General features: G+C 35.0%; 2 protein-coding genes across 2 annotated transcripts in view; one reads left to right on the plus strand and one right to left on the minus strand.

Moving 5' to 3' along the window:
- Window positions 1-4,688, plus strand: part of LOC114336064 (DNA damage-binding protein 1) — a 74,353-nt gene extending 69,665 nt beyond the window's left edge. The window contains exon 14 of the mRNA XM_028286381.2: window positions 4,518-4,688. Within this exon, the coding sequence (XP_028142182.1) occupies window positions 4,518-4,571 (54 nt within the window). The 3' untranslated portion in view covers window positions 4,572-4,688. The remainder of the gene's footprint in view (window positions 1-4,517) is intronic.
- A 2,164-nt stretch (window positions 4,689-6,852) lies between these two features.
- The window catches only part of LOC114336066 (nuclear pore complex protein Nup133), a 77,782-nt gene continuing 70,580 nt past the window's right edge, over window positions 6,853-14,054 (minus strand). Inside the window, exons 13-14 of the mRNA XM_028286385.2 lie at window positions 10,131-10,592; window positions 6,853-7,049 (exon numbers count right to left, since the gene is read on the minus strand). Coding sequence (XP_028142186.2) covers window positions 6,907-7,049; window positions 10,131-10,592 — 605 coding nt within the window. The 3' untranslated portion in view covers window positions 6,853-6,906. The remainder of the gene's footprint in view (window positions 7,050-10,130; window positions 10,593-14,054) is intronic.

The raw sequence follows: 14,054 nt of genomic DNA on the forward strand, positions 1-14,054 counted from the left end.
GACAGCATAAAACATACAGCCCTGTGGAAAATCTTAAAGCTAAATAAATTACCTCCTAAGATCATTGGAATAATCAAAATGATGTATCAGCAAACAACATGTCAGGTACTGATATGACTAAATGACAGATAAAATAACAATAGAAGTAGGTTTAAAACAAGGTTGCATACTGTCACCTTTGCTCTTTAATATAATATATTATGTCTTAATCATATACTGGAAAACCCCGTTGAAAGAAAAAACGGGATCCCTAGGAACTACCTTCAGAACAAGAAACTAGCAGATATGGAATACGCAGATGATATCTGTTTCGTAGCGAACACAATAGATGATATGAAGAGCATGTTAAGGAAGCTAGAGGTAAAATCGGCAGAAGTGGGTCTTAAAATTAACACGAACAAGACGGTAGAGATGAGAATAGGAGTATCTAACTGTGATGAACTATACATCAACCAAAAAAAAAAATAAAACAGGTTCAAGAATTTTGCTACCTAGGCAGTATAATCAGTGCAAAAGGTGGAGCTCAAGCAGATATTAAACAGAGAATACGAAAAGCACAACATGCCTTTGGAACCCTCGCAAATATATGGAGATCAACAAAGATTAGCCAAAATACTAAAATAAGGCTATTTAATAGTAACGTGAAAATTGTGCTACTTTATAGGAGTGAAACATGGGCAATAACTGACGGAAATGTAAATAAAATCGCAAGTTTTTGCAAATAGATGTCTACGTGAAATTCTAAAGGTATATTGGCCCAATACCATAGACCATAACAAATGTAGCACTATGGAGGAAAACCAAACAAGAACCCATCAGAACAACAATAAAGAGGAAAAGATAGAACTGGCTGGGACACACCCTGAGGAAAGAAAATGCAGACATAACACAACAAGCACTCAAATGGAGTGCAGTAGGACGAAGAAGCAGAGGACGCCCGACCAAAACACGGAGGAGTACTATTGAAGAAGACTACAAAAGTATGAAGAAAACCTGGGGAGAAATAGCAACCATGGAAAGAAATATAGGGGAATGGAGAAGCTTCGTGGATGCCCTATGCTCCTTCACGGAGTAACAGGATTGGATATATTTATATACGTGAAGAAGAAGAAACAATAGAGTGTACTATGGATTAAAAAAACTTAACATTACAGAACTCTAATCAAGCCCGTATACATTTACGCCTCAGAAACATGGACGATAACAAAAATCTTCTGACATATTTATAAAGGAGTGTAGTAAAACGGATTATGGCGTAGATGTTATAATTTTGAGCTTAGCCGCCTTTATAGCCGAGTATTGGAAGATCCATCAAAATAACCAGGCTGCGGTGGCTAGGCCACTAAGAGAGAATGAACGAGATGGAGCCGTCGAAACACATTTATAATCAAAGACCGGATAGAGTGAAGAGAAGAGGCAGACCCAGAGCATGAGCAAGGACCAAACGGGAATGGAGTGTTAAAAGTACGAAAATGGAAAACCAAGGGAAAGGATAGGAAGGAATGAAAACTATTTCTAGAACAGACCAAGACCCACCAAGGGTTGTAGAGCCAATGATGATAGTAATAATAGAGAAATGTTCTAACCAGGCATATTCCAAAAAGAGGAATCTTTTTACTGCCTTCATTGATTACAAGAAGGCCTTTGATTCAGTGCCGCATGAATGGCTTATAGATATATTGAGAATATATAAAGTCGATGATAATATAGTGACCTTTTTAGAGCATATAATGACAAAGTGGAAAACTAGAATTCACCTTCAAATACCTGGTGAAATTAACATCGAAACTGAAAATATCGCAATCAGCCGGGGCCTGTTTCAAGGAGATTCGTTAAGTCCTCTGTGGTTCTGTCTAGCTATGAACCCACTATCTCAGCTATTGAACTCCACAGACGCAGGTTTTAGCATCAAAAATAACAACAATGTGGTGGCGAAGCTTAATCATTTATTGTACATGGATGATTTGAAATTTATGGCTTCCACTCGAAACCAACTCGATGAGATGCTAAAAACTGTAGAAACTTTTTCTAATGATATTATTATGCACTTCGGACTAGACAAATGCCGTTTTTTAAATATAGTCAGAGGAAAAGTACAGCCCGGAGGATTCGATATGCAAAATGGCCAGAACATCGAGGCCATGGGTGAAAACGATATGTATAAATATCTTGGAGTAAAGCAAGCGCGGAAAATTGACCATAAACAAATGAAAACAGAGATAACTACAGAGTTTATATGAAGGGTAAAACAGCTGCTTCGCTCACACCTTAACAGTAGAAATTTGTTTAAGGCACTAAACACCTACGCATGTTCCGCGCTTAGCTACTCATTTGGCATTGTTAAGTGGACAAAAACGGACATAGAAAATCTTCAGCGAAAAGTAAGAACGCATCTCACAAAGGCACAAAAACACCATCCCAAAAGTGCAGTGGGAAGAACGGCATTACCACGGAATTTAGGAGGAAGAGGACTTATGAATATAGGTGAGCAATTAGACAAACAAATTGCTAACTTAAGAACTTATTTTCAGATGCAGGCCGAGACATCTACTCTACATCGCGCTATCTGCGCAGTAGATGACACAACACCGATTAAACTGAGGGAACCAGAAATGCGCATAAACCACCTCACTAAAGACGAAAAAATGCGCACCTGGATGGGTAAACCTCTACACGGGCGACATCCCAATGAGGTCAGCCAAGACTATGTCGACAATACAGCGTCGAACTATTGGTTGACATCAGGAAGGATGTTCCCTGAAATGGAGGGATCAATACTGGCCATTCAGGATCAGATTATACCAACCAGAAATTACCTGAAATATATCGTCAAAGACCCTCAGGTTCAAAACGACAAATGCTGCTATGGATGTCAAGCCCAAGAAACTATCCAACATATTACCGGGGGCTGTCAGGTATTTGCTGCAACTGAATACAAGGAACGGCATGACGCTGTGGGAAAAATCCTTCATCAAGGGATAACTATCAAGCTGGGACTTCTCCAAACGGACCATCTCCCGTAATATCAATACGTCCCTGAGAGTATGCTTGAGGATGACAACTACAAGCTATACTGGGACCGCACTGTGCTCACAGACCAAACAGTGGCACATAATAGACCAGATCTCGTACTAGTTAATAAATTAACAAGACAAACAACACTAATCGATGTGGCGATACCTAACAACAACAATCTATGAAGTAAATTTACTGAAAAGATCGCCAAGTACAGAGATCTGGAAATTCAAATACGAAGGCAATGGAGAATGCAAAGTACCCAGACGATACCGATTATTATATCTACTACTGGAGTCATTCCGAAGACCCTCCTCGAAAGCATAAAAAAGCTAGGTCTGAATCTTTATAAGACCATGCAGAAAGCTGTACTACTCGCGACGGCCAGAAGTGTACGAAAATTTTTGGGAGAGACACCTGCATTCCAATTCACCTAGGGCTCGATAACACGGAAAGAGTCCCACCAGAGCTCAATCCTTTTGATACCGTAGGTATCTGGGATGAGTCAATTTTCCCCTTAGAGAGAGTGTGAGCCGTATGGCTAAATCTGGATAAAGAAATGTTACAAAAACAGTTAATGTTTTATGGCGGTTTTATGAAGTGTTGAATTCTATGCTTTAAATTTCTTTTGGATCAGTCGGCTTTTATTTTTATAATTATTATAATTTTAACAACATTTTTCTTATATCGTCGCACTAGAACTCAATAGGTGTAATCCACAATAGATAGAATCTTAAAAAAAGGTGTTTTAACGTTTGTAAACCAGTAAATGATAATGATATGTGAAGTAAGCCAGTTAAATCCCTGGACCATAGCATAGCATTTTTTTAAGTAATTTAAAAAATTATTTGGATTACGCTTAGTGACCTCCAAGGCGATATCTTGTTTTATTTATTTGAAATAATTCTAATTATACTGCCGTCCTAAGAAAGAAGGCAGTATCTCAGCAAATATAAGTTTCGAGATAATGCAGATTTTAATAAACAAGGCTGAGCCACCATGAAAATATTTATGGATTCTTTAATTGTTTAACTGCGTTGTAGTTCTTTTTCATATCTTTCATATCATTGAATAAGTTTATTTTTTATAAGATATTTTTATAAATTTTAATGAAAATGGCGGTTACTGCTTTTACGCAAGGTATGTCATTACAACCTTGCTTGAAAGCAGTTAAGCAGTTGCTTTTGCAGTTGCAGGAGATACTGCCTTTTAGGCTTGTATAAGATACTTAGTGCCTTTTAACTAAGTAATGCCTAACAGTCTACCAGACCAGTTTTAATAGTCTACCAGATCAGTTTTAATAGTCTACCAGACCCAGGAATGAAGGCTTACTGCTTTCTAACTTTGTTAGGTATATTAATAATTGTATAAGAACTCAAATAAAAGAGCAAACTCGAAAATTGTAAAAATTGGAGATGCTGCCTTCTTGCTTAAGACGGCAGTATACACTTACTTCAAAAAACTTGAACTTCTCAATATTTTTCAATTGTCTTTTTTTTCAGATGACTGTAGAGAATTTGGTAAAAATGGTTGAAGATTTATGTAGGTTACACTAGATAGCTGAAGAAGATTCTATTATGTTTTCAGAGTGTAATGTTTTCTGTAAAATAATATTCAGGTGTTTTATAGTCCACCTTACAATTACGTTTGAAATAAAGTTTCTTAAAAAAATTCATGCTTGTTTTATTAACTAAAATCTTGTAATATTAACATAAAAGACTAAACTGTTGAATAATAAACATAAAACAATAATAACGTTTAGAGGTAGACAGAAACAAAGCAAAAGTTTGACGTCTGTGAATTGTTTATACACGTGATTTGTGTAATCATTTTTAATTTTACTTTGTTTTGACAATCATTTGCACATTTTTTCTAAAGACACAGTCCTTGTTAGTCATATCAATCAGATTGCTTTTTATTTTATAAATGTCCTTACACAAAATCAAGGATTTACACACAACATAGTACTTACTGCGTTTCTTCAGGTTCTTAACCAGTCCTATATGGAAATATACTATGAGCATTGATTACAATCACGGCTACCCAACACATTACCATTTTGTAAAATTGATTTGACGTCACGACTACCACGGTCCATTGTTTTTGACTGACATAAAAATAATGAAAGAAATGCGAAAAACTTTTTTGTACATATACACGAACATTATTAAAAAAAAGACTAAGTTTTCAATCTAATAGCACATAAACAATACTAAAAATATTACTGTACATCCTACCAGACTGAAAACAATGGGAACCTTCTCTGATTACACCTTCTCTGATTACACGTTGCAAGCCAAAACGGATGCTGAGCCTGAAGAAGATGAGGAAATTTTACAATTTATAATTCACGTCCCATCTGCTCAGCGCGGTAAAGTTCCAACAAGAATGGTTCCCTTCGTACTCCAATAAAAGCAAACATGTAAATCAAAAATGAATAACCATTTTCAATTTCGTTGCGACACGAAACTACAGCCGCATCATTCTAGTCCAATCAGAGAGTGCAGCAAGCACCTCTACCGGTTTCGAAACTTAATAGTCTCTCATCAGGAGGCACATATGCTGCTCTCTCTGACCCAACTAGGACAAACCCCGGCGTGCAGTCCCGGATTGCAACGAACAAAATGGCAGGGATGCCCTAGCGGCAACTGCTAGCAAAAACTAAGTTTTCAATCTAATAGCACATAAAACAGCATCAAAAGATGTTACTCTACATCCGACCAGATTGAAAACAATGGGAACCTTCTCTGGTAACACCTCCGAGGCTTCTACAATTTGCAAGCCATAACGGATGCTGAGACTAAGGAAGATGAGGGAATTTTACAATTTATAATTCACGTCCCATCTGCTCAGCGCGGTAAAGTTCCAACGAGAATGGTTCTCTTCGTACTCCAATCAGAGCAAACATGTAAATAAAAAATGAATAACAATTTTCAATTTCGTTGCAACACGAAATTACAGCTGCATCATTATTATTCTAGTCCAATCAAAGAGTGCAGCAAGCACCTCTACCGGGAGTTAAACCGTAAACTTCAAAATCCCCCTTGGTCGATTTTCGCTCGCACACAGCCAAGAAAAATTCAAAATCGTCCTTCTCCGACCAGGTTATTCGATCACTGCCCCGAAACCAAAAAACGTTAAAATAATTCTTCGAATCTGGTCCTATCGTTTATTAAGAGTTTTAACATCGAAAAGAAAAATAAACTCATTAATTTTTATCACTGTTCCCAGACCGAAAAAGGTCCACCCTTATCGCGTGTTATAAAATTTAATTATCAGTCTTTGAAGCCTCGACGAATACATAATATTAATTTTGTTGGGGCTGATAAAAATCATAGACGTTACAGATTTTGTTAATTAATGTTGTTAATTGTTCTGTCATTGCTACTCCACAATATTTCAATGATTCGTTTGGTATTCCATCTTTACCTGCAGCTTTTCAAGTGTTTTTCGAACTTTCTGTGTACTTATATTAACATCTTCATTTGTGGTAATTTCTGGTGTTTCCGGTTCTGCGGCATTTGTTCTTACTCTGCATAGAGCTTTTTTAGATAGTCAATCCATGTATTTTTTTCTATGTGTTTTGGTCCTATTAGTTCCTTTACCTCTGCTGTTTGACCTCTTATAAAGCGCCATATTTCCTTTTGCAAACCATAAAATTCATGTTTCATTTTTTTCGAAAAAGGTTCTCAGTGATCGTTTTTTATTCTTCATACGAGTGAATGTGTTTCGTTTCTTATTCTCTTATAATTATCATATGCCCTTTGTGTCTTAGTTGACAGGTATTTTAGGCAAGCTTTTTTAGGTTTCAAATAACTTTGTTCATTGGAAATAAAATTTTTTGCAAAAATGAAATATCTTTTATTATCTAGAAATACAAAAATTTGATACTTAATCTAAAATATGTGTGCGATTTATGTGTTCGTACGCTGTTTTAATCAAAAACTGAAAGTTGGGGTTGTCTTTTAAGCGCCGTAATTCTGGACCTTCCAAAAGTATATTCATTGGCGGAAGTAGGATTTGAGGATTAACACCTAAAACAAAAAACAAAAAGATCTATTTTACACCAAAAAATATTACACACTTCTTCATTAGTTCCAACAACTTATTTCTGTGAATCGGTTTGCAAAAGATATCTACTAGTACTAGATAGTTCTCGTTTATTTCTTACTAAGAGTTGTTTTTAAACCAAGAGAAGTAAACTAAAAAGACAGATTCACACCCAAGAAAGTCACTAGAAATATCATTAAATACATCTTTTTTAGTTGATCATATTGGCCTTTGACGGTAATCCATAAATATTATATTACATATACTAATACGTCACTAAGAATTCTAAAAACAACTTTTTTTATACATAAAAACAGAACAAAATAATAATAATAATCGCCGATATAACTTAATTAACCTATGAACTACCAGTAGTGTCAAAATTTCATAACAGAGGAGTAAACTTGCCTCAGGTTGGACCAATTACAAACAAGCATTACGACGCGTTAAATTTGAATTACTCCTCTTTGTTTAAAAACAGACCATAGTAAAGGAATAAATAAGCTTACTAATAGGGCTTTTCATTCACAGTCATTTGTTTCAAGCTTCTGTCATGTGTCACTGTGTCACATAATATTAATATATCTACGTCATACGTTATTGGTATATAACAATGATACAAATCAGAGACGTATGATGTAGATATATTAATATTATGTGACACATGACAGAAGCTCGAAACAAATGACAATCGATGAAAAGCCCTATTGTCAGGATATGAACTGCGAGCAATATGAACCTTTTAAGTGATTTTTTTCAATTATTATTCTCTCTGGTCTTAGTAAATAAGTTTTCCACCTACCTCTACCGAAAGTATACTTTTTCTGACTTGATTGTAGGGAGCAAAGTCATACTTTTCGGGAGTAAAAGTACTTTTCCTCCCTAGGAAGGAAAAGTAAAAGTGACGTATGTCATTGATGAAATAACTTATGGACGCCCTATACAATATTCTATTATCTATTACGTAAGTATCTATACATTTTAACGTTCATTTATAGAGCACACTGTATTATGCAGAATGGTAAACAGCTTTAACAGTAAATTGTTATTTTGATTTAACAATGTTTACATTAATAATTTGACTTATATTTGACAGTTGGCAGTTATACTGTACCTACTTGTTAGTTTTAGTGCTCTAATAAATTTTGTTAGTTACATAAATAAATTATTTAAAAATGAAAAAAATACTTGTTATTTGAGGAAGGTGGAAAAATCATATGTATAACATGGGAGTAAAGTGCCTTTTCCTCCCTTGAATGATTACTGCCCTGTGATGGTACACGACAACCCTCACGGAATTTTCCTAATTTATTTGTTATAAAAATAAGGTCATAATATTATAATTGCAAGCTAACCATTACCCTCACGGAATTTTCCTAATTTATTTGTTATAAAAATAAGGTCATAATATTATAATTGCAAGTTGTATCATTTATTACGATAGTAGCAAAGTTCAAAGTACTGAACTCATTTGAAAGACTGCAAAGAAAGCACACGTCATGCTTGATATACGCATAGTACCTCACCATATATGATCATACATATTGGCACTGTTTTTAATTATGACAGATATAAATAGGAAGGTCGAGTACCCGAGACATCGTCGTTGTCGTTGCACTCTCTAGCGCGTAGTCAGGGGATACAGTTACCGAAAAAATGGGTTATTCCCGACCTATCTCAAGGGATAGGTCGGGAATAACCCGTCGGTCCTTCCCTCCGCTACGCGTCGGGCAGTAAACTTCATTCTCAGGAGGAAAAGTAGCACTTCCCTCCCTTGTTATACAAATAGCTATTACCTATTCTTTAACTTTGGCACTAGAGACGCAATATTTACTATACAAACACTCATAGAACGGTGTCGAGATGTCAACTGTGATGTATTCATACATCAAGTCTGGTTGACTTTTAGAAAGCCTTTGACAAAATACAACACAGAAGGCTTGCAAACATATTACGGAACACAGAGATAGATAATCAGGATGTGAGAATCATTACAAATTTATACCGATAAGTCATAATTCGAGTAGCCTAGTAGACCAACAAAAATCTAAAGAAATTCCAATAAGAAGAGGTGTACGACAAGGATTTGTACTATCCCCTCTCAGGATTGGACAAAAATTGGTTTTAAAAAAATAACAAAAAACATGTTTTTTTTGTTTAAAAACAATGTTTTTTGTTTTAAAACAGTTTTTTTTCATCTAAAAAAAACACTGTTTTAAAACAACAAAAGCAAAGCTGAAAGTTGTTGCAACAGCTTTAGATAAATGCCAGAGAAATACCTATGCCAGAGAAATACCTACACCATAGCAGATGCAACAGACATTTGGAAGGACTTACTCAGTACTTAGGTCAGAAACTCACTGAGGTGGAAGTTGATAGAGCATTGTTATTTATTTCAGATTTTCACCCAAATTGATGCCTGAAATACTGTCATTTCGTACCTTAGCACCACCATTAGACAGCAAAGGTCAAGCTACCAGACTTTCACCATGTAATCTAGTCACACCACAGCTCAGATGTTACCTGGGGCATTATTTTAAAATAGTTTAAACATCCCTACATGTTTAAACATGCTCTAATTGGCATTTTTAACTGATGTTTCCTTAACGGACCACTTATATAGGGCTTTGACCCACATATTTTTGTTTTAAACTATATCTTGGTGGTTAGAATGTAAACTTCACGTAAGCACTTATGATGACTGGTAAACCAGTCGAAAACTAGTTATGTGATTGTGATGTAACTCTTTTTAGGGATTTTAAATATATACCTTTTATAAAGGATTTACTATTTTTTGTATTACATGGTATACAGCCAACTACAGGAAAACTTTTTCCTTGTGGATTTTTATATTTAAATTAGTTGCAAGATATTTCCGATGAAACCGGAAGTAGATCTTTTTATCTTTTATTATAATTTGAGTATCTTTCTAAAATCTGGATATCAATAAAATATCATCATACCATTCTTTAGATTTTGAACACAAATAAAGTGTTTTATTAATCCCAGACCGAAAAACCAAGCAAATTAAAACAAAAACTTATCCAAGTAAACGAAACACTTACCCAAATCTAATAATAAATCTACAATCTTGTAAAATAGAGTTGTGTTCAAAACTTCCATAGGAGAGTCCAAATTCCTGAAATTCCAAGAATCCCTCAAAATGGCACTTCTCCATATATTCAAATGCAACTCATCCCTCGCCTCATCATCCTCGACAAAATTCAATATATCCAAAGCTTTTTTGAACTCGAATTCACTAGCATCTGTATACTCTTTACAAATATGTAGAGTTATTAAATCTTTTGGGGGAATCACACTTGGTTTCAGAGTATCATAACCGAATTGTTGTAAGACGTAATCTGGCAGTTCTTCTTGGTAATTAATTAGTCCTAGATGATTGTTAACTTTGTCTACGTAGAATTCCAAATCGCTCGTTGTAGGTCCGGCCAATTTTGCAAGTTTGCTAAGACTTAGCATCGTTTTTTGTCTCGTTAGTGAGTCCTTTTCTGCATTAGCTAGATTAACTAAAAGTAAAAACCAACGGTGAAATAAAATAAGTTTTTTACACATATATCAAAGCTATAACAAGACTATTTAGGGCAGTCAATGGCTCCGAATTCCTTCCTACTACATCGATTTACTTGATATTTTCACAGTAAGTAGAGAATAGCTCAAGAAATAAAGTCTACCCTATGCCGATGTGCACCGTAAAATGGGATTAAATGTGGCATATACTTAGACAAATGTGTACGCCAGAACATCTAATCTATCTATTACACGCACTTTATGTAAATAACACCGCTAATGTAAGAGTTAATAATGTGCTTTCGAAAAACTTCAAATTAAAATCTGGAGTGCGGCAGGGATGTATAATATCCCCCATTCTATTCAATATATATAGTGAACACATTATGTGTCAAGTTTTTGAGGAATGGCAAGGTGGAGCAACGATAGGAGGAAGAAAAATAAAAAACCTACGTTATGCTGATGACACTGTTATATTGGCGTCTTCGCCAGAAGAACTGGAAGAAATTATGAATAGGCTAGGAACGGTGAGTACAGAATATGGTTTGAAAATAAATATACAGAAAACCAAAGTAATGATCATCGATAGAATCAGAAACAACCAACCGGAGATAAGAGACTTGGCAGGTTACGAAGTGGTCAGACAATTTAATTACTTAGGCTCCGTTATTACTAACAGTGGAGGATGCGAAGACGAGATCCGTAGGCGCATCATAATGGCCAGATCGGCAACAACCAAACTCACAAAAATATGGAAGAATACTGACATTGCAAAAAACACAAAATTACGCCTTGTTCGAGCGTTAATATTTCCTATCGCCACAGAGACTTGGACCATCAAAAAAGCAGATTCAAAACGTATAATGGCATTTGAAATGTGGGTCTACCGGAGAATTTTGCGCATACCATGGACCGCACATCGCACAAATAATTCAATATTAGCCGAACTTAACATAGACTCAGCACAACTATCAACCAAAATATACTGAGATATTTTGGACATATAACTAGAAGAAGAGAAGGCATTGAACGAATGATAGTTGAAGGCAACGTAGAGGACAGAAGATCCAAAGGAAGATCTCCATTACGATGGTCGGACCAAATAAGGGACATGACTGGTTACTCGTTCTCCGAAGCAAAACAACACGCACAGGAGAGAGAGGATTGGATAGAAATAGTCAAACGACTTACATGACGCCACTACATCCTTACGAAGGAGAACAGATAGAGGAGGATGCCGATGTGTGCTTTTATCTCAGGGCTGGTACCCACCCCTTCTTGTGGTGGACAATTTTTTGGTTAAAATAACCACAGAAGTGACTAGAGAACCTAATTCTAAGCAAAATCTGTTCCATATTTTTTTTTGAAAACTCGATACTTTTTAAGTTATTCGTGGTTGAAAATTGGCCGTTTTCATAGAAAAATGACACCTTTTCGGACGGTTTTTTACGAATACCTTAAAAACTATGCATCTAACGAAAAAAAAACTGTATAAAATATTTTTGTAGCTTATAAAAACACAAAGAGATTTGTTCCTTCATAAATCTTCTAGTTATAATACAAAAGGATATATGGTAGTGAGAAGAGTTTGTTTTTTTTTAATGCATGCTCAAATCGGTGTATTCAACTTGAAATAAAATAGAAACGGCCGATTTTAGGTGTATAATGCTACCAATACCTTTTATAGTGCTTGAAAAGACCTTTAAAATAAGCAATATTAAATGTCGATTACATTCAAACTAAGCGAGATATGCTGCAAAAAATATTAATGTATTTTAAGAAAAAATGAGAAGTATATTTATTAATCCCTCATCCATCAGAATTTTAATGCATCGTTTTTATTCTACAATACTTTTTAATATAGTATGTTTTCTACGTTCAAAAAGTTGGACGGGTTTAAAATGAATGGTTTTTGAAAAACAAGATCAAATTATAGAGCGCATTTTTAAATTTTCTTAAGAATCTTCCTTTTTCTCCATGTAACTCAAAAATGATAAGAGATACGGAAAAAAGATATCACACAAAGATATAGGGTTTTGTTAGATAAAAATTTTGCTTTTTTTCATTATTGTATCTCCTAACATTTTCAAGTTACATGTAGAAAAGGGAAGATTTTTAAGAAAATTTAAAAATGCGCTCCATAATTTGATCTTTTTTTTTAAACCGTTCATTTTATACCCGTACAAATTTTTAAACATAGAAATAACACTCTAGTAAAAGGTATTATAGAAGTAAAACGATGCATTTAAATTCTGGTGGATGAGCGGTTAAATATACTTCTCATTTTTTCTTAAAATACATTAGTCATCAATATTTTTTGCAGCATATCTCGCTTAGTTTGAATGCAATCGACATTTAATATTGATCATTTTAAAGGTCTTTTCAAGCACTATAAAAGGTATTGGTAGCATTATACACCTAAAATCGACCGTTTCTTTGTTATTTCAAGTTGAATACACCGATTTGAGCTTGTACCAAAAAAACAAACTCTTTTCACCTAGCATATCTCTTTTTGTATTATAACTAGAAGATTTATGAAGGAACTAATCTCTTTGTTTTTTTGTAAGCTATAAAAATGTTTTATATAGTTTGTTTAGTTAGATGCACAGCTTTTAAGGTATTCGCAAAAAACCGTTCGAAAAGGTGTGATGTTTCAATGAAAATGACCAATTTTCAATCCCGAATAACTCAAAAAGTATTGAGTTTTCAAAAGAAAATATATATAGAACAGATTTTGCTTAGAACTAGGTTCTCTAGCTAGTTCTATGGTTATTTTAACCAAGAAATTTTCCATCCTCGAGAAGGGGTGGGAACCACCCCCAAGATAAAAGCGCACATCGGCATAGGGTAGACTTTGAGTTAGGAGATAAGTAGAGGCTATTCCCAAAATTTCATTAAAATATATGCAGTAGGATAGAATTCGGAGGTAATATCCTATTCTTGCTCCCATTGACTGGCGTAATTAGGGCGGTCCGATAAGTACTTAACCTACAAAAGAAAAACGAAAATTTTAGAAAAGTGGTGATTTATTTCTTAATGTAGTCTCCTTTTAGCTCGATACACTTGACCCAGTGATGCTCCAACTTATTTAACAGGCTGAAAAATACGTTTTCTCGAGGTCTACAAAGTAGGCTTCCGTAGCGGTGATGAGCTCATCATTAAACTTTTTCTGACCGGCGAGTAACTTTTTAAAATGCGGAAACAAAAAGAAGTCGTACGGTGCCAAATCTGGAGAATAGGGTGGATAAGACAGCAGTTATAGTCTAAGAGCTAGTGAACCCTCCGACTAACGGTCTTCCTGTAAGGCTAGAAATTTGTATAGTGATAATTCATAGCACACCAAGGCTAAAAACCATGACCTGACAGGCATCAGCCCTGCACGTGTATCTACAAGGTGAATCGAAAAGTGAATAGTTTAGGGAGTAAAATAAACTTTCTCCGGTAAGGTTTAAATTTAAGTA

This window comes from Diabrotica virgifera, chromosome 2 (assembly GCF_917563875.1).
Source record: "Diabrotica virgifera virgifera chromosome 2, PGI_DIABVI_V3a".
In the NCBI taxonomy this organism is placed as follows: domain Eukaryota; kingdom Metazoa; phylum Arthropoda; class Insecta; order Coleoptera; family Chrysomelidae; genus Diabrotica; species Diabrotica virgifera.